We start from the raw sequence: 26,949 nt of genomic DNA, 5'->3' as shown, positions 1-26,949 counted from the left end.
GATTCAAAGAGCCGAGTGGCCTGCCCTGCTCCTATCTATGTTGCTATGGTTGGCAGAGGCAATGTTTCTCTACCGCTTGTTAGTCTGAAAACAGAATGTGTCAAAGATTTGGATCTTAGATTTTTTTAAATGATCCTCTAACATTAAGTGATGAGGATTAAGTAGACTGTAGTTTGTTTTATTGAGAATATTTTGGTTGCTTGATGATATTGTGGATTGCCTCAATTGCTATAGTGGAATTTCTCTGCCTAATGTGAGCAGAGTTTTCAGAACAGATGTTCGGATGTGGACTGGCCTGAATTCTCTTCAGTGAGATAAAAGTTCTCAATATAATTATTTATTTTCTCAGCTTTGTAGCTGTGGACCATCATTGAGAGAGAAAGACCTTAAGAGTTGTATAATTTAAACATTGTTGAATTAACACAGACTGGAGGAGTATTGACCCTACAGTCTGTCCTCTAAAATTGTTCATGACGAGCCACATCTGCTTCACCGCTTTCAAAAAAAGAAATGTTGTGTGGTTCTTACTGGATTTTGATAATGATTTATGTATTGATAAGATTTATCTCAAATAAATGTATATATTCCCACTTAATCTTGCATTTTGTTTCTCTCTCAAGATGTTACCTGGTTTAGTGGTGGCTTTCCAGCATTTTAAATGATTTGATTTCAAATTGTCAACATCTACACTATATTATTCATTATCTTAAATGTATGTTTTTCACAACTTACCAGAACATCTTCATTCTCTGTAGGGAACTTCAGCTTCAGGTTGCCAGCTGCTACTAAAACAGCTTTCACGGCACGCATGCCATAATCGTAGTGAAATTGTGATGAAAGTTGTTCTGAACATAACCTATAGGTCATCACTATTTTCACAGACAATGGTTTGGCATTGAGGAAGCCATATGAGTAGAGAGAGATTTCAGCTATCAACGCATAGTTAGGAACCATCATAGCTACAGTCCGAAATAGAACCTGAAAGAAACATTGACATTTTGGGTTTGGCTATCATCTGTTACTATTTAATCTCCTTCCACTACCTTTACAAACGATATATTCGTAAACTCTCCCAATGTAAACACATTTCCATTCACCTCCAAATTTATCTTTCTCAGACTTTTTAAAAAAAAGATATCACATTAAAGAAATACTTAAAAGTTATGAACAAACAATAGTAAACAGCATATGGCATTACAATTTCTGCTAAAATATTGTGGAATTGTTGGAGGTCCTGGAGAAATCCCCCCCACCAGCTTGAAAGATTTTAGAAGTCTTGGCTATATCTGGATGTATAAAGCAGCTGATTGTTTAGACTTGTTAAAATAGGTTACCTTGGTGTAAGAAGTCTAGTAAAATTTGGGGCAGCACGGTGGCTCAGTGGTTAGCACTGCAGCCTCACAGCACCAGGAACCCAGGTTCAATTCCAGCCTCAGGCAACTGTCTGTGTGGAGTTTGCACATTCTCCCCATGCCTGCATAGGTTTCGTCCAGGTTCTCCAGTTTCCTCCCACAGTCCAAAGATGTGCAGGATAGGTGGATCGACAATGCTAAATTGCCCATAGTGTTCAGGGGTGTGTGGGTTATAGGGGAATGGATCTGGGTGGGATGCTTCAAGGGGCAGTGTAGACTTGTTGGGCCAAAGGGCCTGTTTCCACACTGTAGGGAATCAAATCTAATCTAAAATTTTCATAGCAGAAATGGGTGGCATGGTGGCACTTCTACCTCACAGCACCAGGGACCTGGGTTCAATTCCAACCTCAGGTGACTATTTCTGTGGAGTTTGCACATTCTCCTTGTGTTTGCGTAGGTTTCCTCCCACAGTCCAAAGGTGTGTGGGTTAAGTGGATTGGCCATGCTAAATTGCCCATAGTGTCCAGGGATGTGTAAGTTAGGTCAATTAGCCAAGGGGGTTGCAGGAGTAGGGAAGGGTAGGGTAGGGGGTGAGTTTGGGTGGGGTGCTCTTCAGAGAAGCTGGTGTGGACTTGTCAGGCTGAATGGCTTGTCCCCACAATGTAGGGAGTCTGTGAAATTACTGGTTAAAACCTGGAAGGGATTATTTATGACTGAGAAAAATTTATCATCATAGCATCTCTAGTGTGGAAACAGGCCCTCTGGCCCAACAAGTCCACACCAGCTCCCAGACCCATCCACCTAATCTACACATCCCTGAACACTATAGGCAATTTAGCATGGCCAATCCACCCACCCTGCACATCTTTGGATTGTGGGAGGAAACCAGAGCACGCTGAGGAAACCCACGCTGACACAGGGAAAATGTGCAAACTCCACACAGACAGGCACCCGAGAGTGGAATCAAACCTGGGTCCCTACCGCTATGAGGCAGCAGTGGTAACCACTGAGCCACCATGCTGAAGTCATGTCTTATATCTTGAATCAAGAAGCTATCAGATTCTCACAGCAGCAAACTGAAGCCACAGCTAAGTAAAACACTATGTGGTATAGAGAAGGGACTTCTTGCTGACGTTTGAGTAAAGTAACAGATGTTGTTGGCAGTAATAGGATTGTATTGTTACCACCCATTTTGGAATCTTTAAATATTTGTTTGACATAAATTGTTTAGTCTAAAATCAAAAGACATTAAAGTGAAACAGAAGTGAACTTTTGTTTCATTGCTAAACCTAAACCTGCAGCATTGCATCTTTGTGTTTCAATGAAAGACCACCTCATTAAAACCAATAAAACAAAATAACAATTATCAAGCAAAATTTCAGTCTGGGATTTGACTTGTCCAGTAATAACTTCAGCCAAGATTATAACAGCAGCTATTTTGATACAACTTAAATTGAGCTAATCTTCTAACTCCAATTTGCCTACTTACAATAACTGGAATGGTTAAGAATTAATCTACTCCTTGCACATTTCAATCATGACCACTCTCAAAAACTCATGCTCACCAACCAGATTATGCTACAAGCAGATCCATGGTTGAGCTAGAGTGTTCAATTAAATGGTACCCAAAAATAATAATTGAACCAGCAACAAACCCACAAGTACAGCATCCAAACAAAATAATGAATACCTTAAGATTGTCAGGTAATTCAGAGCGTCCTGCATATCCTGGATTCATGGTAATAGCAACAAAACAGTTTGGATTCAGTCGTAGCTCAGTTCCCTCAAACAGAAAAACCTCGAGATTGTTTTGGATTGCTGTTTGGATGCAAAGGATTTGCTGAGCTACTACAGATAATACTTCCAGCTCAATACGATTAAATTCATCGAAACATGCCCAGGCACCTGAGGAGGCCAATCCTTTAAAAAACTGAAGGGAACAAAATAAACTCGTCAAAGCTATTTTATTTTTTCATATTTATATTAGTTTGTCAGGATTACTGCAAAGTTGAAGTGTGTTGAGTGCTTAGAGTCATAGATTCATAGAGCAGTACAGCAAGGAAACAGATGCTATTGTCCAACTCGTCCACGCCAACCAGATATCCTAAATTAATCTAGTCCATTTGCCAGTATTTGGCCCCTATCTCTCTAAAGCCTTCCTATTCATATACCCATCCAGATGCCTTTTAAAAGTTGTACTTGTACCAGCCTCCACCACTTCCTCTGGCAGCTCATTCCATATAGACAATGCCCTCTGTGTGAAAAAGTTGCCCCTTATGTCCCTTTTAAATCTTTCCCCTCTCACCTTAAACCTACGCCTTCTAGTTTTGGACTCCTGCACCTAAGGAAGAAAACCTTGGCTATACACCCTATCCATCCCCTTTGTGATTTTATAAATCTCTCTTAGGTCACCCAATCGGCCTCTGCGCTCCAGGAAAATAGCCCTAATCTATTCAGCCTCTCCCTTTAGCTCAAACTCTCCAAACCTGGCAACATCTTTGTAAATCTTTGAGTTTCACAATATCTTTCCTATAGCAGGGAGACCAGAACTGAATGCAGTATTCCAAAAGTGGCCAAAGCAGTGTCCTGTACGGCTGCAAAATCACTTCTCAACTCCAATACCCGATGAATTGGCCATTAAAGGCAAGCATACCAAACACCTCCTTCACTATCCAGTCTACCTTGGTTAAGTTAAATGAAAAAGGAAATAATCATCTGTGTCCAGTTGAGTTTCTAGTCAATGGTAACCCAAACGGTGTCAATAGTGGGGTGTTTCAAAGATAGTACTACAATTGAATGTCAACGGGCAGTGGTTAAATCATCTCTAACAGAATCTGTGGAGTCGCAAACATTGCTGAATATTGTGCAATTATCGGCGAGCATCCCCACTTCCGATCTTATGTTGGAGGAAGTAGCTGAAGATGTTTAGGCCTAGTATACTACCCCGAGTAACTCCTGCAGAGATGTCCTGGTACTGAGATGACTCACTTCCAATAGCCATAACCACCCTCCTATGAGCCAAGTATAAGTTTGCTGCCTGATACCCACTGATTCCAGTTTTGCAAAGGCTCCTTGTTGCCTCATTTAGTCAAATATGATCTTGATGTCAAGGGCCATCACTTTCAGTTCACTGCTGGAATTCAGCTCTTTTTTGAAAGAGTTTGAGTCAACTGTAATGGGGTCAGGAGCTGATAGCTGACAGCTGACATTGTTGCAGTCACTCTCCAGGTCAGAAAAATAAGGTAAAATCATAGTTCAGAGATTTGAGCATGATCAATTCTAATATTCCAATTCAGAAGTAACGGAGTACTGGACTGTTAGGCATGCCATCCTGTAGATGAAAATATTACACCAATGTTCTGCAAGGTTTAACAGAATATTTGAGATCTCATAATATTGTTTAAAGAAGAACTATTAGCTTAATGTGCTGATCAATATTCTCTTAACCAAAATAAAGACAAACTAATTGGTATTTCACCTCTTCGCAAACATGTGCAATAAAACAATACCATAAGTGGTAACATTTAGTTTCTTGCCAACAGGAAAGCAATTGTATATGAAATGTTTTACAGGCTCTTGTGGTGCAGCAGTAATATCCCCAGCAATGGATCAAAACACATGCGATCAAGTTCCACCTGGCTTCTGATGTTGTCAATTACATCCCTGACCAGGTTAATTGGTAAAAACCTATATAAAGTGGTTTAGAATACTTCTATGTTAAATAAAACAAGACTATTTCACTGACAAGTGCAGCTTTGACAGCGGTCCCAACCACAGTTCCATAATCTAACACTTTAACTTCACTGAGCTTCAAAAGTATCATGAATAAGTTTCTAAATGGCTGATTACCTTTCCCATAGCAATATAGTCCAGTCCATCAGAGCAGTTGAAGACAACACATTGTACAGCAACTGCCTTTGCCAAGTCTTTAACTGATTCTGTTTTTCCTGTCCCTGCTGGGCCTTCAGGAGCACCACCCAAGTTCAGAAAAAAGGCTCCAATCTGTGAAGAAAATAGTAATCTGAACAACATCGCAAAATATCTCTTCAATATATAAAATGTAAGCTACTTACTCCAGAGATAACAATGTGTAGAGCTGAATGAACAGCAGGCCAAGCAGCATCAGAGGAACAGGAAGGCTGACATTTCAGGCCTTGACCCTTCTTACTCCACATACCTTATAGAGAACCTTTATTTTATGCCATTAATTAATGGATAATTAGTGCATGATCACATCCATCCATTATTTTCACACTAAATTACAAAGGTGTTTAAATTAACGTGAGCAAATGCGAGGTTTTGCACTTTGGAAAAAAGAATACAGGCATGGACTATTTTCTAAATGGTGAGAAAATTTGTAAAGCAGAAGTACAAAGGGATCTGGGAGTGTTGGTCCTGGATTCTCGAAAAGTTAACTTGCAGGTAGAGTCCGTGATTAAGAAAGCGAATGTAATGTTGTCGTTTATCTCAAGAGGGTTGGAATATAAAAGCAGTGATGTGCTTCTGAGACTTTACAAAGCTCTAGTTAGGCCCCATTGAGAATACTGTGTCCAATTTTGGGCCCCACACCTCAGGAAGGACATACTGGCCCTGGAGCGTGTCCAGCGGAGATTCACACGGATGATCCCTGGAATGGTAGGTTTAACTTATGATGAACGGCTAAGGATCCTGGGATTGTACTCATTAGAGTTTAGAAGGTTGAGGGGAGATCTAATAGAAACTTACAAGATAATGTATGGCTTAGAAAGGGTGGACGCTGGGAAGTTGTTTCCATTAGGTGGGGAGACTAGCACCCGTGGGCACAGCCTTAGAATTAGAGGGGGTAAATTTAAAACGGAAATGAGGAGACATTTCTTCAGCCAGAGAGTGGTGGGCTGGTGGAATTCATTGCCAGGGAGTGCAGTGGAGGCCGGGGCATTAGATGCCTTCAAAGCAGAGATTGATAAATTCTAGATTTCACAAGGAATCAAGGGCTACGGGGAGAGTGCAGGGAAGTGGAGTCGAAATGACCATCAGCCATGATTTAAATGGCGGAGTGAACTCGATGGGCTGAATGGCCTTACGTCCACTTCTATAATCATATAGGAGTCTTATAGGTCTTACAATTATTAATATGAAGAATTTGCAAGTATCAGTGGAGAGAAAATATATTGAAATAATGGTTAGACTAAAGTCATCAACAATTGAAAGTCAGGCAACACGTATGCCTCTGCTGGATTAATCGGAACAAGTAGCTTACTTTTATACTCCATCACTACAGCAATATTTATTTTGTTTACAGATTATGTTGGTTACTGTTTTCCTTTGCTTGATAATAAGGAATAAATAGATACAAATAGAAAGCTTGGAATGAATTAGAATAATATTATTTAAAAACATAGAAATTCTAAGAATTATTTTGAAGACTATTATGATATTCTGTGTTCCAGGACAAATTATGGGTGACTGCATTGGTTATGTAATTTATTAGAAGTGAAAGTTCAGATAAGTGAGTCTGTGGCCATAAGCACTTTCAGTTTAGGCTCTATAAAATTAAATTGAAACGGATAATATTTCAGAGGAAAGTACATTGAGAAAGATAAAATCAAAGATAAACTGTGAGAGTACAAACAGCAGAGAATTGACAAAAGTAGAAGAGGGAGAGGTTTGTAAAACATGTGCATTGGCCACTGTTACAATACATTCATGTGCAATTTCACGTGGAAGTACAAAAGCACGGAAACAAAAATGATATACTATAACGCAAGAGATTCAATCTGTTATTTAGTTTATGATAAGGTGACTAAAGAAGCTCCCTGCTCATATGAATCAGATTTTTTGTAATTATTCAGCAATTTGATAGCTGCTAATATAATAGAATCCCTACCGCATGGAAACATGCCATTCAGCCCCACAAGTACACACTGCCCCTCCGAACAGCATCCCACCCAGACCCTTCCCCCTACCCATGACCCTGTATTTCCCATATTTAATCCACCTAATCTACACACCCCTGGGCACTATGGGCAATTTAGTGTGGCTAATCCACTTAACCGGCACATCTTTGGACTGTGGGAGGAAACCTGAGCACCCAGCTGAAACCCACACAGACATGAGGAGAGTGTGCAAACATGACACAGGCAGCTGCCTGAGGGTGGAATTGAACCCGGGTCCCCAACACTGTGAAGCAGCAGTCCTAACCACTGAGGCACCATGCCACCCATTGCTTCTAGGATTGAAAATTCATAAATCACAATTATAGATGGTCCTTCAGCATTGACCTTCCAAAATTTGAGGAGGAGAGGCCAGCATCATTTTGAACATAACCCCACTACTACCTTTCCCATGGCCAATGTTTCTTGCCAATTCTGGGGTATGGGATGTGACACACCAGCTTCCTCCTCAACAACAATATTAATAGATGTTTTTTATTCCTTGGTTCAGCCTTGGACCCGGCCAATGAGGTACACAATCCTCCCCGCTAGAAGTTGGTGCATCTTGACTTATTTGACATCCTGTCCTCCATTTATACACCAACTAAGCTAAAGTACATGGAACTCCCAGAAACAGTATGTATTTGGTCCCATACTCAAGTAACCATTAGCTTTGCAAAGTGCAAATACAGTGGGCATGTCAAATTTGGATCTCCCAGAAAACATGTGCATCCCATGCAACTAGATCTCTCTATTTCCTATACGTTTGGACAGGCACCCTGAAATTACACAAAGACCACTGGCAAATATCCCCACTGCATTTTGATTTGTGTCATGCCTTATTGGACAGCACACAGGAAATCAAACACTGCTGTTCCCAGAGTTGTCACAAAGGTAAAGGCTTTTATCAAGTGTACAAAAATCCCCAATTTACTTATTTTTATAGTCCCAGGTTAACACCAAGTGTAGACCAACTTTCTGTAGTTAACAAAAATTGCTGTTTATTACAAATAAATAGATTCTTGTTACAGGTAAATACCTACGGACTCTTGACATATAACTCTATGAGTTAAAATGCTAATCCCCTTATAAAACTCGCTGCACACAATTCTGCACATAAAAGTAAAACACTGGTAATATAGGTAGAGGGGAATACATGGATAAAAAATTCAATGGTCCCTGTCAAAGGGTTCACCGAGATGATTCTTTTGTCTTGCCAGAACTTTGTTCCTTGATCTCTTCTCCAGGTACTTTCATTTGATTGCTGGGTGTGCAGAATGACTGATTCACAATTTATAAAGTCTCTGACTTTTTGATTAAAAGCAACAGCTTGCAACAACTGCTGAGAAAAAAAATACTTGCTTTCTTCAGGCTTTTGGTGTGTTTTTTAAACTGTGAGTAATAGATATCATCTCCCCTATCAGAGGTTCAAAGGCTTTTGTCTATATCGTTTGTACCCACAAGCCACCTGGGAGTCAATCACATAGCTGTTCGTGGGCAAAAGATCTTTGTCATCACCAACTTGTCTCCACTCCACAGAACAATCAGCTACTCACTTCTGCCTGAATCTCATTTGACATATCCCTTTGGTGCCAGTTCATCTACAACTTTGCTCATGGCTGAACAGATAATACTGTTAATAGCACTTACAAAAAAAAAGTACCCTGCACACTCTCCTCTCTACCTATCTTCTCTTCTCTCCATCTTCGGTTGCCTCCCCCTCTCTCCCTATTTATTCCAGTTCCCTCTCCCCATCCCCCTCTCTGATGAAGGGTCTAGGCCTGAAGCGTCAGCTTTTGTGCTCCTGAGATGCTGCTTGGCCTGATGTGTTCATCCAGCTCCATACTTTGTTACCCTGCACAATCCTTCACTTTTAAAAGCCCATTTCCCATTTCAGTCCACAAATAAAAATTAGAAGAAACTTAAATTCTTTACACATATTTCATGTTTCTGCCCTAAAAGAGAGAAATTAATTTTACAGAATCAAGTTTGTGGTCTACATTTAAGAACTTACCAAAGTACGGTAGCATCGATCTGTCAATGGAGTAATTACCAAACGTGGTGAGTTACCAAGATATTCATAAGCATATTTTACATCACAGTTGATGATGTGAACACGGACATTCTCATTTTGCCAGTAATACCGAAGTTGAGCAAGCCATTGGAAGTCAGTCTCATTTGAGACACCTGTTTGAAAAAACATTTAAATTTAATCTTATACATAGAACACAGCATGAAATAAAATTTAACAAAAGAAACACTTGCATTTATTTAGGATGTTCATGAACTCAGAACATTTGACAGTAGTTTACAGCTAATGAAGTGTGTTTTCAAGTGTGCTTAAATTAAGTGAGGCAATGTGATAATGGCCAAGTGAATGCTCGTGTATTCATTGAGGGATAAGCATTAACCAGGATACAGGGATATGTGAAGAAACTCCGCAGGTCTAGCAGCATCTGGAGGAGAGCAACACAGTTAACATTTTAGAACTGAAGAATAGTCACAACGGACTTGAAACATTAGCTGTGTTTCTCCCTCCCTCAAATGTTGCATTTTCATTTTTAGTTCAAATTTCTAGCAGACACAGTATTTTATTTATTTATTTATCACCAGGGATATCTGATATATTCTTCTTGGAAATAGTCTTATGGTATTTTTCCTTCTACCTTGGATATTAACTGGACTGATATTTAATATCCCATCTAAAATATGGCAACTCAAGGCACTACAGTGTTTTTGTACTGCAATGTCAGCCAAGAATTATGCACTCAAGTCTCTGGTGTGAAACCTGAACATGCAACCTTCTGAATTCAGAGGCTAAAATGTTACCAATTGACCCGTGGCCCATAATCAATGAAATCTATGTTGTCTCAGTGCCATTCACATTTACACAGAAATTTTAGGGCATTTGTTGATTACCTTGTTTAATCATGTCTTCAACAACATCCCTGGCATGTACATCAATGGTTACTAAAGCACCAAGTGTAATACGAGTCTGTTTGGAAAGTTTCCCTCTTACTAGCTCCACGATATCATTCAGCTGAGTTTGAAGTTTAGTGCAGTATTTTTTCAGCCCCTGAGAAACCATTAAAACAGACAGTTGACATTTTTAAAAGTTAATTGGTGACCTTTGTCCAAATACATAGTACCTAGAACTATGCATCATTTCCTGACAATGTAATGAATAGTATCCTATTTTCAACCATTAGTGTCAATGCTTACAGTGTGTGATACCTTTTCAAACCAGTTATTTTTTAAATTTTGTTTCCTGTCCTTATATTTAGAATTGACACCTTCACTGTCATATCTACTCCGCATCCAAGCATAATGTATCCAATCTTCATGTTTGAATTTCACACTTTCCCCACACAACGGCTGCCCTGATAATCTCCTTGTCATTTTGTGCCTAAAGCCCAGGATCAACCATGGCCTGTGCCTTAGCTGACTTGTAACTAGGAATAGCCCAGCCCCAGGACTAGTGTATTTACAGCTCCCCCACTGAAGCACCAACAATCCCTGGGCCAGTTGGACTTGGCCTGCATGAGTGAGCTTGGCTCAAACCCCAGAGTGGAAGGGCATGATGACCAGACACAATTCAAACTAGGTATCTGATTAACCATGGTCAATTCCTGAACTGAGATGCAATGGCATCTCCCTGGCTGACTGTTGAGCCTCTTCACTCCACTGAGGACTACTCCTTTTAGGCTTTCACATGAAGATCTGGTTGAAGAACATGCAGTGTGTTTGCCATGTAATCTGCTGCAAGCGTGGCATGGATGTTGCATGACACCATAGAGCAACATGCCCACTCCCTGACTATTCAGTACCACAAACTGTGACAATCTCCGGTTTTCTGTCTGTGCTAAGAAGCATGTCGAACCAGAGATTCTGTGAGCCTGTAGGTTCTGTATGATGTGACAACATACTAAAAAGCAAGACAAGACAGAATTACTGAGTGCCAAGTAAACACAAGGTGAGTAAATACCAAGAGAGTAAGCTCAGAGCCCTGAGATACATCCTGTACAGATGCATGAGGTGCATGTATGTGTGTCTGCATGCAGAGCAACCTGATAAGAACATTGCAACCTAAGGTGCTCATGAGCTTCAAAGTGTAGTACTCAAGTGCTGACTGCGTAATATACAAGTCTGCGTATGGTCATTATGACTTGGCTAGGCTGGAGTTTTGCCAATGCTGACTTCAGTACACAGGGTGGATACGGTTGCTGCTTATGGAGCATGCAGTGAGATGCTGGTAAAAGGACTTGAGAATGGAGGACCAAGGAACCATGCGGCAAGTTGCATCTGTCAGGTAACTGCTCTGACTCTTAAGTCAGGAATTGGCATCATGTAGTTTCTCACTAGTGCATGTAAGAATCGTGAATTGCACATAAACAGGATAAGATTACCTAATGACAAATGCAAGTACATGGAAGTAAGGCGCTCATCCCATGCTAGCAACCATAAAACCATAGCTGTAGGAGCAGAAGTACACCATGCAGCCCAATGAATCTGCTCCACGATGCAATGAGATTACGGCTGATCTAATATTTCTCAATTCAAATTTCCTGCCTTATCCCCATGGCCCTTGACTGATTAAAAATCAGCATCAGCCTTGAATATAATTAACAACCCAGCCTTGACAGTCCTCTACATTAAAGAGTCCCACAGATGACTATGCTCTGAAAAAAAGGAATTTCTCCTCATCTTCATTTCACATGGGCAGTCCTTTAATCTAAAGAAATACTCACTTATCTTAGATGCTTCCAAAAAAGGAAAAACTTTTAAGTATACTTTGTCAAGAATGTTATATTTTTCAGTAAGATTCTTTCCCATCCTTATACATTTCAATGAGTACTATCCAATCTGCTTAACCTCTTCTGAAAAAAATCCCTCCAATTGCAAAAACAACCTAGTGAACCTTCTTTACACTGCCTCCAATGCCGGTACATCTTTCCTTAGACAAGTGATGAATACTGTTCACTGTATTTCAGGTGTAGTCTGATAATTGCTCATGTACCAATATCAAGACCTTCATATTCTTGAAATCCATTCCTTTTGAGATAAAGGCTAACAGTCCATTTGCCTTCTTTAATGCCGATGGAACTTGAACGCAAACTGTTTGTGATTGATGCATTAGGACCTTCAAACCCTTGGGTGCTGCAGAATTACACATCAGCACTTGAGTACTACACTTTGAAGCTCATGGGTACTGCAGCTTTCTGCAGCCTTTCTCTATTTCAGCTCTTATTTTTCTTGTCAATTTGTATAACCTCACATTTACCCACATTATATTCCATCTGTCAAGTTTTTGCCCACTCATTTAACCTGTTAATATCTGTCTGAAAACTGTGCATCATCCTCTAACTTGCCTCCATAACCATGGTGTCATTTGCAAACTTGATGATTGTACCTTCACTTCCATCATCCAAGTCATTATCATATATTGTAAATAATTGTGGCCTGTGGCCCCAGCACGGAGTCCTGTGGCACATGATTAGTTAAAATTTGAGTCTGAGGTTGAGCTTGAGTCATTGTTGTCACATGTACTGAGATACAGTGAAAAGTGTTATTGTGCTTGCTATATAGGCTGATTGTACCATACAGAGTGCATCAGGATAGCAGAATACAGCGTTACAGCTGCAGAGAAAATCCACAGAGAGTGATCAGAGACAAAACGCCTTCTTTATCCCAACTTTGTCTTAGTTAGCCAATCCTCTATCCATGTTAATTTACTGCACCTAATCCAATGGGCTTTTACATAAAATGACGTGTGGTACCTTATTGAACGCCTTTTATAGAAACCCAAACACATATCTATTGCACGCTCTTTGCTGATGAGATTCACACATAGCCATCGAAATCTTAAGGGAAAATAGAATATTCTCTTTTCAACATCAACACCTTTTCATTCTCACTGTAATTCCCATGTTGTTTGCCATTGCTCGTGCTGCTTAACAGATGGGAAAATTTGACTCTATCAGAAATGTCTGCTTTTTCCAAAATGTTGTCAGAGACTTCTGATAATTTCTGTTAAGGCCTAAAACCAGCTTAACTTGCTGACTATATTGCCATTGACAAAGTAACTATGTGCCATACTTTTGATGTTTACATTGAGATCTTTCTAAATTGTTCTATAAATGTATACCTTTGTTATATTTCCCTTTCTGTGATAAACTTGAGTTCTTTATCGAGAATCGTTGCCACATATGAATCTCTTCAGTGACTGACCATCACAGCAACCAAGCTTCAAAAATAAAAATTTTGGTCTATCAATCCAGGTTTCACTCTGAGATCTAACTTGTCCACTATTTCCATTAGCTGGGATCATAACAATCTGAAGGCTCTTGGTGGGAATAGCCACTAATTGAGGGATCTGTGAATCTTTCAAAGAAGGTATTGCAGGGAGATACTGAATATAAAACAAGAGACATATTGTGATGTTTATTACATTAAATGGAATTTCAAATTCGCTTTAACTATTGCTAAGATTTTCCGGGTATAGAAAATATCAGTGATCTATTCAAAATCTTTGATTCAGGCTAGATTGAGAAAGTTTGTGGATACAATGGTCATAGAAACAAACAGGATCTTGTTAGGTTTTGATGCTTAAACGGATTACTAAGCATTTAGAAATAAAAAAAGGAAAGAAATATGAAATGGAGACGTCACACCGGGATGAGCTAAGAATCAAATAAAAATGAAGGAGAAACTTGAGTTAGAGAAAAATGAGAGCAAGAGAAACAAAAAAAGGTGTGAATTTGAAGAAAAGAAACAATGAAAAGGGATGTGGAATTCATTTAAAAATTGAACTGCAAAGCGATAGTGAAATCAGATAACATGCCATGACATCATTAGAGAAAAGCTCAGAATAAAGGAAGAAAGAAAAAAAAAATCAGAGAATCATTCTGATTCCAGTGAAAGATTTTATTTTACTAAAATCTGTGTTTCACGCCTAAACTTATACAGGATGCAGTGGGAAGATATTTCACAGCTGAAAAGGTGATTAGGAGGATGAAGCAGCCGAAACATGTCTGATTCTAACTAGCTCAGAGTATCTTGACAGGTACAGCCTTGAATACACGTGCCAATTTATTGGAAGAACAATCTGAAAACTATTAAACTCTTAAAAGATCATTCTTATGAGCCTATCAACTAAAATTCATGCCTATAAGAGAGAAACCTAACCAGACCTTTGTGCAATTTGCAAGAATTCACATAATGGGATCAGTTATTTTGACTACCGTAGAAAGAAATGTTGAGAATGTGAGGAAAATCATATTTATGAATACATTCTGAAACAGTATTGGAGTAACCCTTAAGAATTATTTAGATGAGTGTCAAGTCTCAAAGATCTGAGAAACAGTTCTCTGACAGATACCTACAATAACTGCACAGATGCCAGTATCACATCACCAAGTCACCCTTTATTTATAGTATATAGATATTGTCCAGCTAGCTCAGAGCCAGTCCTTAGATGAGAGGCTTTAAGGGTTCTGAATATATCTGTCAGCCAGGGATCCCTGACTGGGGCTGTTAACTTGGGCCAATGAGGGATCAACAAGATCCACCTGGCTAACCTGGTTCTAATCACTAAATCACTCCCCCATTAAGTTCAGGGATGCAGACTGTACCTTTACTTGTAGCTTCTCCTGGGACCATTTTGCCCCAGCCTGGTTCCTCTGATTCGGACACAGGCAGTGTGTACCGAATCAGAGCCTGTGTCTTGCCCACAGAGCATCTTGGGAGAAATTCCTCCTCCTCTTCAGGTGATAATGGTATCAAGGCTGCATTGGACTGATGTTTCTTTGATGCCAGATGGAAGGGGAGAACTCACAGTTTCTGACAGACTTTCTGGCTGTTCTGAGGGCTCAGTAATGGTTTCCTCCTGCCCTATTTGTGAGGTAGCAGCTTTCAGGTGATCCAGGTTTGCTCAGGCTGCCTCATCTACCCAAACTATGTTTATGAGACCTGACCTCACGTCAACCTTGTCTTGTACCCGTACAAGGCCATTTCCATGGTTTTAACACCAGACAGTTTACTTCAGGAGACGCATTCTGTCTCATTTAGAGGCAGCTTGTGGTCCATTGGCTTTCGTGACACTGTTCCACCACAACACCCAGGTCCAGGAGTACCAGGTTTAACCTGGTGCAGACTCCTCTCCCCATTAGCAATTCTTCTGGAGTTAACCCTATAATTAGATGAGCAGTGGTCCAATAATCAAACATGAAATGGGATAGTTTGGTATTGAGTGAAGCTGTAGCCTGTTTCTTTAAGTCTGCCTTCAATGTTTTGACTACTCTTTTTGCCAGATCATGGACAATGGATGATATGGAGCTGTCCAAACATGCCAAATGCCATTCAACTTCAGGAAATACTTGAAATCCCTGCCGGAAAATAATGTCCCATTGTCCATGACCAATACTTCAAGGAGTCTGCATCGCAAACAACCATCACAGCTTTTCAGTCATCAGTGTTAATGAATGAAATCAATGCATGTCCAACCACTTTGAATGGACATCCATAATGATGAAAAGCATTGAGCCTATGAAAGGGCTGGCATAGTCAACATGTAACCAAGTCCAGGGTTTACCCAGCCATTCCCACAAATGTGGGGGAGCTGCTGGCGGTAAGTTTGGTCCTTGATGATGGGGCAGTGCCCAGAGTGCCAATGCAGCTCTATTGGCATCCAATCCTGGACACTAGACATTGGATCTTGCCAACATTTTCATTTTAGAAACCCTGCATGACCCTGATGGAGTTCAGCCAGTATCTGATGGTGACCTTTACTTGGACAATCACTCTTGCTCCCCATAATAACATGCTGTCCTCTAAGGTGATCTGGTCTCACCATGTCCAGAAAGGTTTCAATTCTGGTTGTGATGGCCTTTTTGTTTCCCCCATCACCATTTTAGATATGCCAGGATGGGATTTACTTGTGTCTGTGGTTGGATATTGCCAGCAGTGACCAGAAGGGGGTCCAGAAAGTTTAAAACCAGAATGGAGACTTCCAGAGGAAGCACCACCAGTGGCGTATCTGCCAGTGAGAGGTGGTTCAAGGCAACCACAACTGCCAGTTCGCCTCCCAAACAATGTTCCAACTTTTAATTATACGCACTGAGAATAAAGAGTCTACTGCTGAATTTGACCAGAAGCTATGGGCAGCATAGCTTTGTCTTCTTTAAGTAGCCCTAGCAGGGATTTGTGGTCCATTACTATTACTAATTTACATCCATAAAGGTATTAGTGGAACTTTCTAACACCAAGGATGATGACAAACCTTCCTTCTCTATATGGACCTATACGCGTTTGGCATCAGCCAAAGTCCAGAAAGCATAGGGTATCGTGTGTTCCTCTCCATTGGGCCACCAGTGAGCTAACACTACCCCAATACCATATGGGGAGGCATCGCAAGTCAGCTCCACATTGCACTTCAGATCATACTAGGCCAAAACCTCTGATGATACAAGCTGCTTTTTTCACTTCCCTAAAGGCTACCTCACCATTTCCAAGGCTGACCATTTCTCAATAGCAGGTGTAAAGGTGCCAAGATGCAAACCAGGTTAGTAATGAATTTTCTGTATTAATTCACCAACCCAAAAGAAAACCCTAAGCTCTGGAGCAGATGTGGGAGCCAGGGCACCTATGATCACTTTCCCACTCAGACTCTGTAGCCCAAATAGGTTACTTGGGTGCCTGGAACACACACTTTCTCCCTACTAAGGCATACATATGACTGTGAGAAATGCTTAAGCATTATGTCAAGTTCCCAAGTGCTCTTTATTGGCTTTGCTGGTTAGCATATCATTCAGATAAATGATAATATAGGGTAGAGCTTGCAAAAGATTCTCCATCATCTGCTGCAAAAGGACACAGGCTAATGATAGCCCAAATGGCTATTTTGTATGTTGGTACAAACCCTTATGGGTATTATTTATGACATACTTCTGGGACTCTTCATTTAATTGCAATTGCGGGTTTGAATATCTCATGTCCAGCTTCGTGAAAGACAGCACCCCCACCCCAACTAATTTTGCATACAAGTCCACTATGCAAAGGCTGGGGTATTTATCCAGTCGCAAGAAGCTGTTCATCGTTTGGTAAAAATCTCCACCAAGGTGATACAACCGTTCAGGCTTATATTCAGTACAGCTAGGGCTGCCCATTCTGCAAACTGTACTGGTTTGACAATTCCTTTTCTCTCCAGCCTCCTGACTGCTGTCTCTACTTTTGCATGAGAGGCAAATCGCACTGGGCAGGACTTGCAGAATTATGGGATTTCTTCCTGGTCAACATGTAAGGTGGTCTTGGCTTCTTTGATAGTCCCTTGTCGTTCCTGAAAATCTTTTGAGTATTTAATTAGGACTTTACTCAGGCATTCATTTTCTAACCAAAAAATGTTGAGACAATCAAAGTGAATCATTCTCAACCAATTCTGCCCCATCAAGCTGGGGCCCAAACCTTCAACTACAATTAGAGGTTAACTGCACCAACTGTTTCTCATGGAAGACTGAAACTAAAATCATACCCTTAATCTGTAACAGCTCCACAGTCTACATTCTCAGTTTGGCTGAGGTCTTGTGCAAACTTAAGGTTTGGAGTCCAGTGTGAAATTTGTTAAAGACTGGGTCTGAAACCACTGATATATTTGCACCAATGTCAACCTCCATGAGAACTGAGCGATCATTTCACTAGGCACTTATTTTAATTGTTTCTGATTTGGATGTTGCTAAGCAATTTAATTGTGCCTAACCACATGCAAGTGGACTTTCCAGGGTGTACACTCTAATGGATACTGGCATATGAGTTCTCTTACTGAAGTCAAATCTTATAGGACTCCTTTACCGTCTCGCATCTGCATTCCAGCAGCCACTACAAAGGCTTGCCAGCCCACATTCTGAAGAGCATTTTAGCCATTTGGCTGAGGCTCGTCTTTACTTTTGGGTTTTGCTGTGGGCTGACATCGGGTCCCTCTCCTCAGGACTTGTGCTGCACGAGGCTCTGCGATTACCTACAGTCATGTTGTGTTCCCCAAGCCCAGTCAGACAAGTGAAAGTGTCCAATTACATTGGAATGCTCTGTCGTTCACATGCTCTACTTGCTACACTTTCTAATGACAAAGCCAGTTGTGGTGTTTGTTTCAAGTCAAGTGTGGCTTCAGCTTTAGCTTGGTTACATCATTAATCCCATATACTAAACAGTCTTTCAGCATCTCATTCAGGATTAATTCAAAATCACACACCTCTGCCAGTCATCTTAACCTCATCAAAAATCCTGATACGGATTCCCCGGTACTTGAACTGCCAAGTAAAACCAATAGCATCTCAGAATTATCAGAGGTTTGGGGTCATAATATTTCTTAACTAAATTTATCAGCTCTTGAAAGGTTTTAGTATCTGGCACCTTAGGGAAAGATAGGCTCCTAATAACCAAAAATGTTGTGGGTCCACAAGCAGTCAGAGAAGCTACCTGTTGCTTTTCCTATGCCTCAATGACATTTGCACAGAAAAAGAACACATTCTTTCCATATACTGGGCCAAGTCTTCGACGACAATATTGAACGAGTCAAGGCTCCCAAATAAAGGCATGATATCAGAAATGCCTATCCCAGCTCAAAGTCAACTGTAGTGAGTGAGCTTTCTTCAAGATCATACTGTTTTCTCTCATCACCACTGAAATAACTGCAGAGAGGCCAATATCCTTTCATATGTGTCCATGTACACATGCATAGTACATGGGCTCTGACCAGCAAGTTCACAGCCAGTCCTTGGAGTGGGGAAGCTTTCTAAGACTCCTGTTTATATCTGTCAGCCTCAACTTCCTGATTGGCCCAAGTTACCACCCCCAATTGGTGATTTCATACTCAAAAAGGATATCCATCTGGTCAAGAATAAAAACAAAGTTGCTGGAAAAGCTCAGCAGGTCTGTAAAGGAAAGAACAGAGTTAACGTTTCTGGTCTGGTGACCCTTCCTCAGAACTGGTCAAACTCATTCCAATCACTACACTTATACAGACAGTTATATGTGGGGAAACGACCACATGTGACTCCACAAGAAAATTGGGGGAATAGAAAATCTGGGGATGTTAAATATACAAGTGTTACTAGGGAACAAACAGAAGGACGCCAAAATAATAAAAGGGGAAAGGCTAGAACCTAAAAGTGATAATATAGACCAGACCAAAACCCTTCAAAATACATTACGAGGATAGCCCAAACCCAAAGCTTTTCTTATTTTATATGAAAATGTATGGCATTGCATTCCAGATGCAATTCAATTGATCAAATTGCTCAACTTTAAGCAAAACACACTTTATTTTTACACTACAGTTGAAATACAGACAAAATAAAAATAAAAGAATTGGCTTACATTGAAATGCTGAACAAAATAATATATATTTTTTGAGGATGTGACTAGGAAGGTTGATGAGGGTCGAGCTGTGGATGTGGTGTATATGGACTTCAGTAAGGCATTTGATAAGGTTCCCCATGGAAGGCTCATTCAGAAGGTCAGGAGGAATGGGATACAGGGGAACTTAGCTGCTTGGATACAGAATTGGCTGGCCAACAGAAGACAGCGAGTGGTAGTAGAAGGAAAAGATTCTGCCTGGAAGTCAGTGGTGAGTGGGGTTCCACAGGGCTCTGTCCTTGGGCCTCTACTGTTTGTAATTTTTATTAATGACTTGGACGAGGGAATTGAAGGATGGGTCAGCAAGTTTGCAGACGACACAAAGGTCGGAGGTGTCGTTGACAGTGTAGAGGGCTGTTGTAGGCTGCAGCGGGACATTGACAGGATGCAGAGATGGGCTGAGAGGTGGCAGATGGAGTTCAACCTGGATAAATGCGAGGTGATGCATTTTGGAAGGTCGAATTTGAAAGCTGAGTACAGGATTAAGGATAGGATTCTTGGCAGCGTGGAGGAACAGAGGGATCTTGGTGTGCAGATACATAGATCCCTTAAAATGGCCACCCAAGTGGACAGGGTTGTTAAGAAAGCATATGGTGTTTTGGCTTTCATTAACAGGGGGATTGAGTTTAAGAGTCGTGAGATCTTGTTGCAGCTCTATAAAACTTTGGTTAGACCGCACTTGGAATACTGCGTCCAGTTCTGGGCGCCCTATTATAGGAAAGATGTGGATGCTTTGGAGAGGGTTCAGAGGAGGTTTACCAGGATGCTGCCTGGACTGGAGGGCTTATCTTATGAAGAGAGGTTGACTGAGCTCGGTCTCTTTTCATTGGAGAAAAGGAGGAGGAGAGGGGACCTAATTGAGGTATACAAGATAATGAGAGGCATAGATAGAGTCGATAGCCAGAGACTATTTCCCAGGGCAGAAATGGCTAGCACGAGGGGTCATAGTTTTAAGCTGGTTGGTGGAAAGTATAGAGGGGATGTCAGAGGCAGGTTCTTTACGCAGAGAGTTGTGAGAGCATGGAATGCGTTGCCAGCAGCAGTTGTGGAAGCAAGGTCATTGGGGTCATTTAAGAGACTGCTGGACATGCATATGGTCACAGAAATTTGAGGGTGCATCCATGAGGATCAATGGTCGGCACAACATTGTGGGCTGAAGGGCCTGTTCTGTGCTGTACTGTTCTATGTTCTATGTTGTTCTATGTTCTATATATTGACTACTAATAATTAACTGCTCAAATGTAGTAACATCACTAATGACCTTCAGAGAAGGAAATCTACCATCCTTACCTGGTATGGCTGACATGTGATTTAACATGAGCATGACTCTTAATTGCCTCTGGGAAATTAGTTTTAGATAAGAAATGCCTGTGGCAACTATATCCCATTAACAAGTTAAATTGGCTCAGTGATAACAAAGTGTGGAGCTGGATGAACACAGCACGCCAAGCAGCATCTTAGGAGCACAAAAGCTGACGTTTCAGGCCTAGACCCTTCATCAGAAAAGTGATTCCTAGGCAATATATAAACAGATGGTCAGAGTTTACTCATAGCTTGAGCTTAGAAAAACAGAAATCATCCTAACATAAGGGCAATAGTGTATTCTGTCAAAGTCTCCAGACTGTGAGACTTTGGTTTGTGGAAGTTTTCAAACTATAAGAGTTAGTAGAAATCTCCACATTGTCAGAATTTGAAAGAATCATCAACACTGGAGGCGGAAAAATGACTTCAGGCCATAAGAGCTGAAAAAAGTCTTAAGCTGGTTCAGCAAGCCATTGAAAAGGTCTGAAAAGTGTCAGCCGCATACTAGATTAAAGAGTTAAAATAAGAGTGCTACTTCCTTGGGATTAACTGAATGTAAAGGGAAACTATTTGAAATTCTTTTCACTGTTTAAATTAAGATCTTTCCAAATTGTTTTATAAATGTAGACCTTTGTTTTATTTTCTTTTCTGGAATAAACTTGAGTACTTTTGCTAAAAGAACTTCATCAGCTTTTATTGAATATATTCAGCAACTGACCACTACAGTAACAGCAAAATTAAAATTATGAAATCAAACCAGGTTTCTCTCTGAGATTTGACATATCCTTCACCTGGGATCATAAGTTCAAGACAGATAAACTGAGACAGTTTACTTTACTAGGAAAAATTAGAAGATAGTCTATTACTTGGAAGGCATGTGCCCAGGTGGGTTAGAGGAAATAATAGGATCCCACAGTAGAAATGCATCATTTGCTCGAAAGTTGCACCATTGGTTAGCAAAGCAAACTAAACAAAAATAGCAAACAGTAGGTTTTATTTCTAGGTGGATTGAAAAGTAGCTAAATTATGTAAAGCCTGTATTGAAACTTTGTTGGACCACATGGGTTACTGCCTACGGTTTAGGCCACTGTACTATAATGAAAAAAATATAGAGTCAGGGAGCAGACAAGATTTAGAATGATAATGGCAGAAATGCATGGGTATACATATCTGGAAATGACAAACAAGCTGGATCATTTTTCTCTTGAGAAAGGAAGGCTGAGGATTTACCTCATAGAGCTATCTAAAGTTAGGTGTGACAGAATAGATATAGAGAGAATATTTCCACTTATGCGGCAGAAGCCATCAAAGTCAGATAATCATGAAGAAATTCAAAGGGACATTTAAAAAAAAGGCTTTTCCCAAAGCATGGTGTCGTTAGCATCCTTCCATCTATAAGTGGTGATAGGTCTCCAGCCTTTGTTGAGATTGGATGATATCTTCTGCTGCATTTTTCTCGATGGCTAAACAAGCCAGTTCTCAATAGGCATCAATTAAGTTGCTGGTAATGTGGGATAATTTCTGCTGACACCTTTTTTGAAGGGTTGATATTCTGCTTTAGAATTTCTGGAACCACATGGCATTATGGCAGCCACCTCAAATCCACAATTTATTATTGATTGCCATTTAGAGTATCTGACTTGCTGTGAATGATGTTAAGGACTTTAATGCCACTACTTTGCCAGCATCCTTTAGTCAAAGCTTTGGGTCTCTTCCTGATCTGTTGTCATAGACTACACGTACAGCATACCCTTAAGATGTTGTTAGTAATGGAGCATCCCGTTTAAATAAAATAGCAACCCTACTGGGACACTGAAAGCAATGTTGGCCAACTGAATGACATGCTGGGAAAACTGGCCAAATGAACAGCACGCTGGAAACTGGATCAGATGGGACAGACTGGTATGCAAATTGGTTATTTTGATTGATTATATTGAATAGCTGTTAATAAGACAGTGGAACTGAGATATTAAGCTAGGAATCTTGCAGCATGCACTATCAAATTGAATCAGGCCAGACAGATATGCAAGCCATTCAGCATCTGTGGAGAGAAAGCAAGCTAACATTTTGAATCTAAATGACACTTTATCAGAGCTTAAGTGAAGTATGGAGGGGAAGCATTTATGAAATAATTGGGGGGGGGGTGCAGAGGTCAGAGTGCTGGGAGAGAAAGGATGTTGATTGTGCCGATTGAGTGATTGAAATGTGAGAATGGAAGAACAATGGTGTATCTGACTGCGAGACTGGAAAGAACAGATAGTCTCACTGGAGTGGGGCGGGGAGGGGAAAGTGGACGCGGTGGCAGAGAATGTAACAAGAAAAGTAAGGAATGGGTTCACAATCTGAAGTTAATGATCTCAACTAAAGCCCAGAAGGTTATAAAGTGCCTAGTTTGAAGATCAGATGTTGCTCCTCCATTTTTACTGTCATTTGCTAGAGCATTGCAACATGCCAAAGACAGACAAGTGGGCATGCAAGCAAGACACTGTTAAAATGACCAGCTACAGGAAGGTCAGGGTCATGTTTGTGCACAGATTGGAGGTGTTCTGCAAAGTAGTCACCTGATTTGCATTTGATTTATCCAATGTAGAGTAGGCCACATTGGGTGCAGTGAATACAATACGCAAGATTAGAGGAAGTACAGGTGAATTGCTGCTTCACCTGGAAAGACTGTTTAGGCCTTTGGATGGTGAGCAGGGAGGAGGTGAAGGAGCAGGTGTTGCACCTTCTGCAGTTACATGGGAAGATGCTGCAGGAAGTGGGGTTGGTATTAGTAGTCAAGAAATGGACTAGTGTGTCCCAGAGGGAACAATCCCTGAAAAATGCAGATGGGGGAGTAAAGGAAAGATGTATTTTGTGGTGGAATTCTGCTGGAGTTGTCTGAAATGCCAGAGAATGATCCTTTGATTGCAGAGGCTGGTGAGATGAAAAGAGAGAACATGAGAAACTCGATCACGCTGTTGTGAATGACAGCAAGGGACAAGGACAGAAGCACGTGTGATAGGTTGGATTTGGTTGAGGGCCCTGTCAACCACAGTGGGCAATAAACCACAGTAATGGAAGAAGAAACCCATATCAGCAGTGCTGTTTTGGAAGGTTTTGGATCATTCTTTGCCATTTCAGGCAATGTGGCCTGCTCTCCAGTGGAGAAACCAAACTCAGATTGGGTGAGCACTGTGCAGAACACCTCCAACTGGTGTATGAGCATGACCCAGACCTTGCCATGGCCAGTCATTTTACACAGCATCCTGCTCGCATGCCCACTTGTTTGTCCTTGGCATGCTGCAATGCTCCAGTGAATGACAGCAAAAACTGGAATAGCAACGTCTGATCTTCAGATAGGTACTTTACAATCTTTTGGACTCAATATTGAGTTCAATACCTCCAAATTGTGAACTCATTCCTTCCCTTTCTTTTAGCTTTGTTTGTTACATTGTTTGTCACAATGTCCTCTCTCCCCTCCCCCAACGCCAATGGGTACTATCTATTCTTTCCAGTCTGGCAGTTATACACACTGTTGTTCTACCATTCTGATATTCTGATCACTTAATCTGAACTGTCAAATCCTTTCTCCCCCAGCAATCAAACCAACACTCCCCAACCACTGCAAATGCTACCCCTTCCATACGTCACTTCAGCTCTGATAAGAGTCATCTAGACTCGAAACGTTAGCTTGCTTTCTCTCCATTGATGCTGCCATTTTTGTTTTCAGTACAGATTTCAGCATCTGTAGTAATTTGCTCCTGCAAGCCATTCACCTTGATGGACTATTGAATGGGTGTTGATGAGACAATGCTGCAAGGTTTCAGGTGGAACAATAGAACTGATTTTCAGTAGAACTGTTCTTGAGTCACTTGACTCCTAGAGTTGGCTCAATCACTAGGGGAAATTACAATACCCAATAATATCTTTGTAACATCGTTTCTGAGTTAGACACTCAATTTAAATTATGCTAATTACATTGGTATATCAAACTACTGCTAAGCCAGTGGACTCTGAAATGACCCAGATAATTAGTTAAAAGAATCAGAGAGGTCTCACACACATTCCAGAGAACATCAGGACTAAGAAGCAGGAACCTTGGAAGCAAGAAAAACAGCCTCGACTCCATTTCAACCAGCTCTAATTGGGATAGTATACAGTTTTTAACATCTTGCACTCACAAAACAATTTTTAATCTCACATGTGGGCATAGACATTTAAGAACTGTAAGATTCACACAGAATATTATAGGGAAAGACTGGTTTGGTGAAGTTTTATATATACATATACGTATATATCGTGTTTCCATGATAATAAGTCACATCTCATGGTAAACCACATCTCATTAGTGTAAAGCAAGTCCTACTAAGTAAGCAAGTAGTTCAAACCAAATGAAAACAAAGCTTTCAATGTGGCCATCTTCCAACTGGATGCTTGGCATGCTTGCCCTAGAAAAGACCATAAAGAATGGTGAGAATATGAAAAGCACAGCCATACAGAGTTCTTAAAGTGAATAGTAAAGATGCAGTTAAGGGAAAGCTAGGCAAGCATGTGAGAAAGAAGGAATAGAGAATTACAGTAATAGAGTTAGAAAAGGAGAGATGGGCTGAGGTTTGAATGGGGACCAATCATGGGCGTGCATTGGCTGGGCGAAATGACCTGTTTCTGTATTGTACGTTCTAAGTAATTCAACCAATCTTCAGTACAGCCATATAAAGCAGGTCATTGTGAACCTCTTTATCAAAGTTAACAATTTTGTAATATTTCTCATGGACTTTGGATATCATCAGAAAATGGATGTAAACTTTGTTATCAGTGCAAGATTCCCACAAATTTATGCATTGATTGATTGTACCAACAAGGTTTACCCTCCAACTGTCCAGTGAAGCTCATTGCTTCAATGATACATGAGATATCTGCCTTCATGAACAAAAGACTACCACTCAGAAGAAAACACTGCTGATACTGCAACTTCCAATTGAAAACAGATAACCCTTGAAACATTCAGAAAGTCTCACTGGAACAAGAAAGAGTTAGCATTTTTAGTTGATGGCTTTTCATCAGAACCAAGACCAACCTTATAAGCAAGTGCAAAACCACAGAAATGGTAACTGGGTTAGTGATGGAGGGGAAGCAAACAAATTTGAGATTGAGTGGAGATATATGTTGTTATAACAAAACCATTTCTAATGCCTGCAGTCTGCAGAAGTGTAAGTGATGGCAATGATCTAAAGTTGTTAAACTCAACACTCAGACCAGAATGCTGCAATGAGCTTCATTGGAACATGTAACGGACAGAGTGGTCAGAATGGGAGTAGGATGAAGCATTAAAATAGCACATGACTGGAAGCTCAGAATCACAAATGCAAATTGAATACAACTGTTTAACAAAGCAATCACCTAATCTGTGTTCGGTCTCTTCAAGTTACAGGTCCATTGTGAGCAGCAAATACAGTGCTAAGTTTGAAAAACTACAGGTAAACTTGTGTTTTACCTGGAAAGTATTTGGAACCCTCTAAAATATGAAGGGACAAGATAAAGGAGAGAAGTCACATCTCCTTTGCTAGTTATTGCTATTGGCCTCCAGCTTCAAGTGTCCGCAGAATGTCAATTCATCGATTGTGCAATGAGTCTACTTTCTGATAATTAATTGGCGATTCAATAAGTTCACCTACCATCGCAAAAGATCAATGGCAGACGTCATCTTCCTGGCTCAACATCTGGATAACAAGGATGCTATACATTAAGCTGCTACTCGTTGACTGCAGTTCCACCTTCAACAATATAATTCCAAACAAACTAATCTCCAAACTCTGAGACCTAGGTCACTGCTCCGCACTCTGCAACCGAGTCTTCAACTTCCTGACCCACAGACCACAAACAGTGAGAAAAGCAACAGAACTCTCTCCACGACAGTCCTCAACACTGGATATATATTCAGCCCCACACTATACTCGTTGGATAGTCATGACGGTGTGGCCAAATTTTGTCCTAAC

At 40.6% G+C, this 26,949-nt stretch overlaps 1 protein-coding gene across 1 annotated transcript in view; it reads right to left on the bottom strand.

Moving 5' to 3' along the window:
* Positions 1-26,949, bottom strand: part of dnah12 (dynein, axonemal, heavy chain 12) — a 318,710-nt gene that overhangs the window by 192,859 nt on the left and 98,902 nt on the right. Inside the window, exons 24-28 of the mRNA XM_059649958.1 lie at positions 10,184-10,340; positions 9,279-9,451; positions 5,202-5,354; positions 3,043-3,282; positions 733-978 (exon numbers count right to left, since the gene is read on the bottom strand). Of these exons, the coding sequence (XP_059505941.1) occupies positions 733-978; positions 3,043-3,282; positions 5,202-5,354; positions 9,279-9,451; positions 10,184-10,340 (969 nt within the window). The remainder of the gene's footprint in view (positions 1-732; positions 979-3,042; positions 3,283-5,201; positions 5,355-9,278; positions 9,452-10,183; positions 10,341-26,949) is intronic.

Source organism: Stegostoma tigrinum, chromosome 11 (assembly GCF_030684315.1).
Source record: "Stegostoma tigrinum isolate sSteTig4 chromosome 11, sSteTig4.hap1, whole genome shotgun sequence".
Classification (NCBI taxonomy): Eukaryota; Metazoa; Chordata; class Chondrichthyes; order Orectolobiformes; family Stegostomatidae; genus Stegostoma; species Stegostoma tigrinum.
Note: the sequence above shows the minus strand (reverse complement) of the source record. Positions and strands in the feature narration are given on the sequence as shown.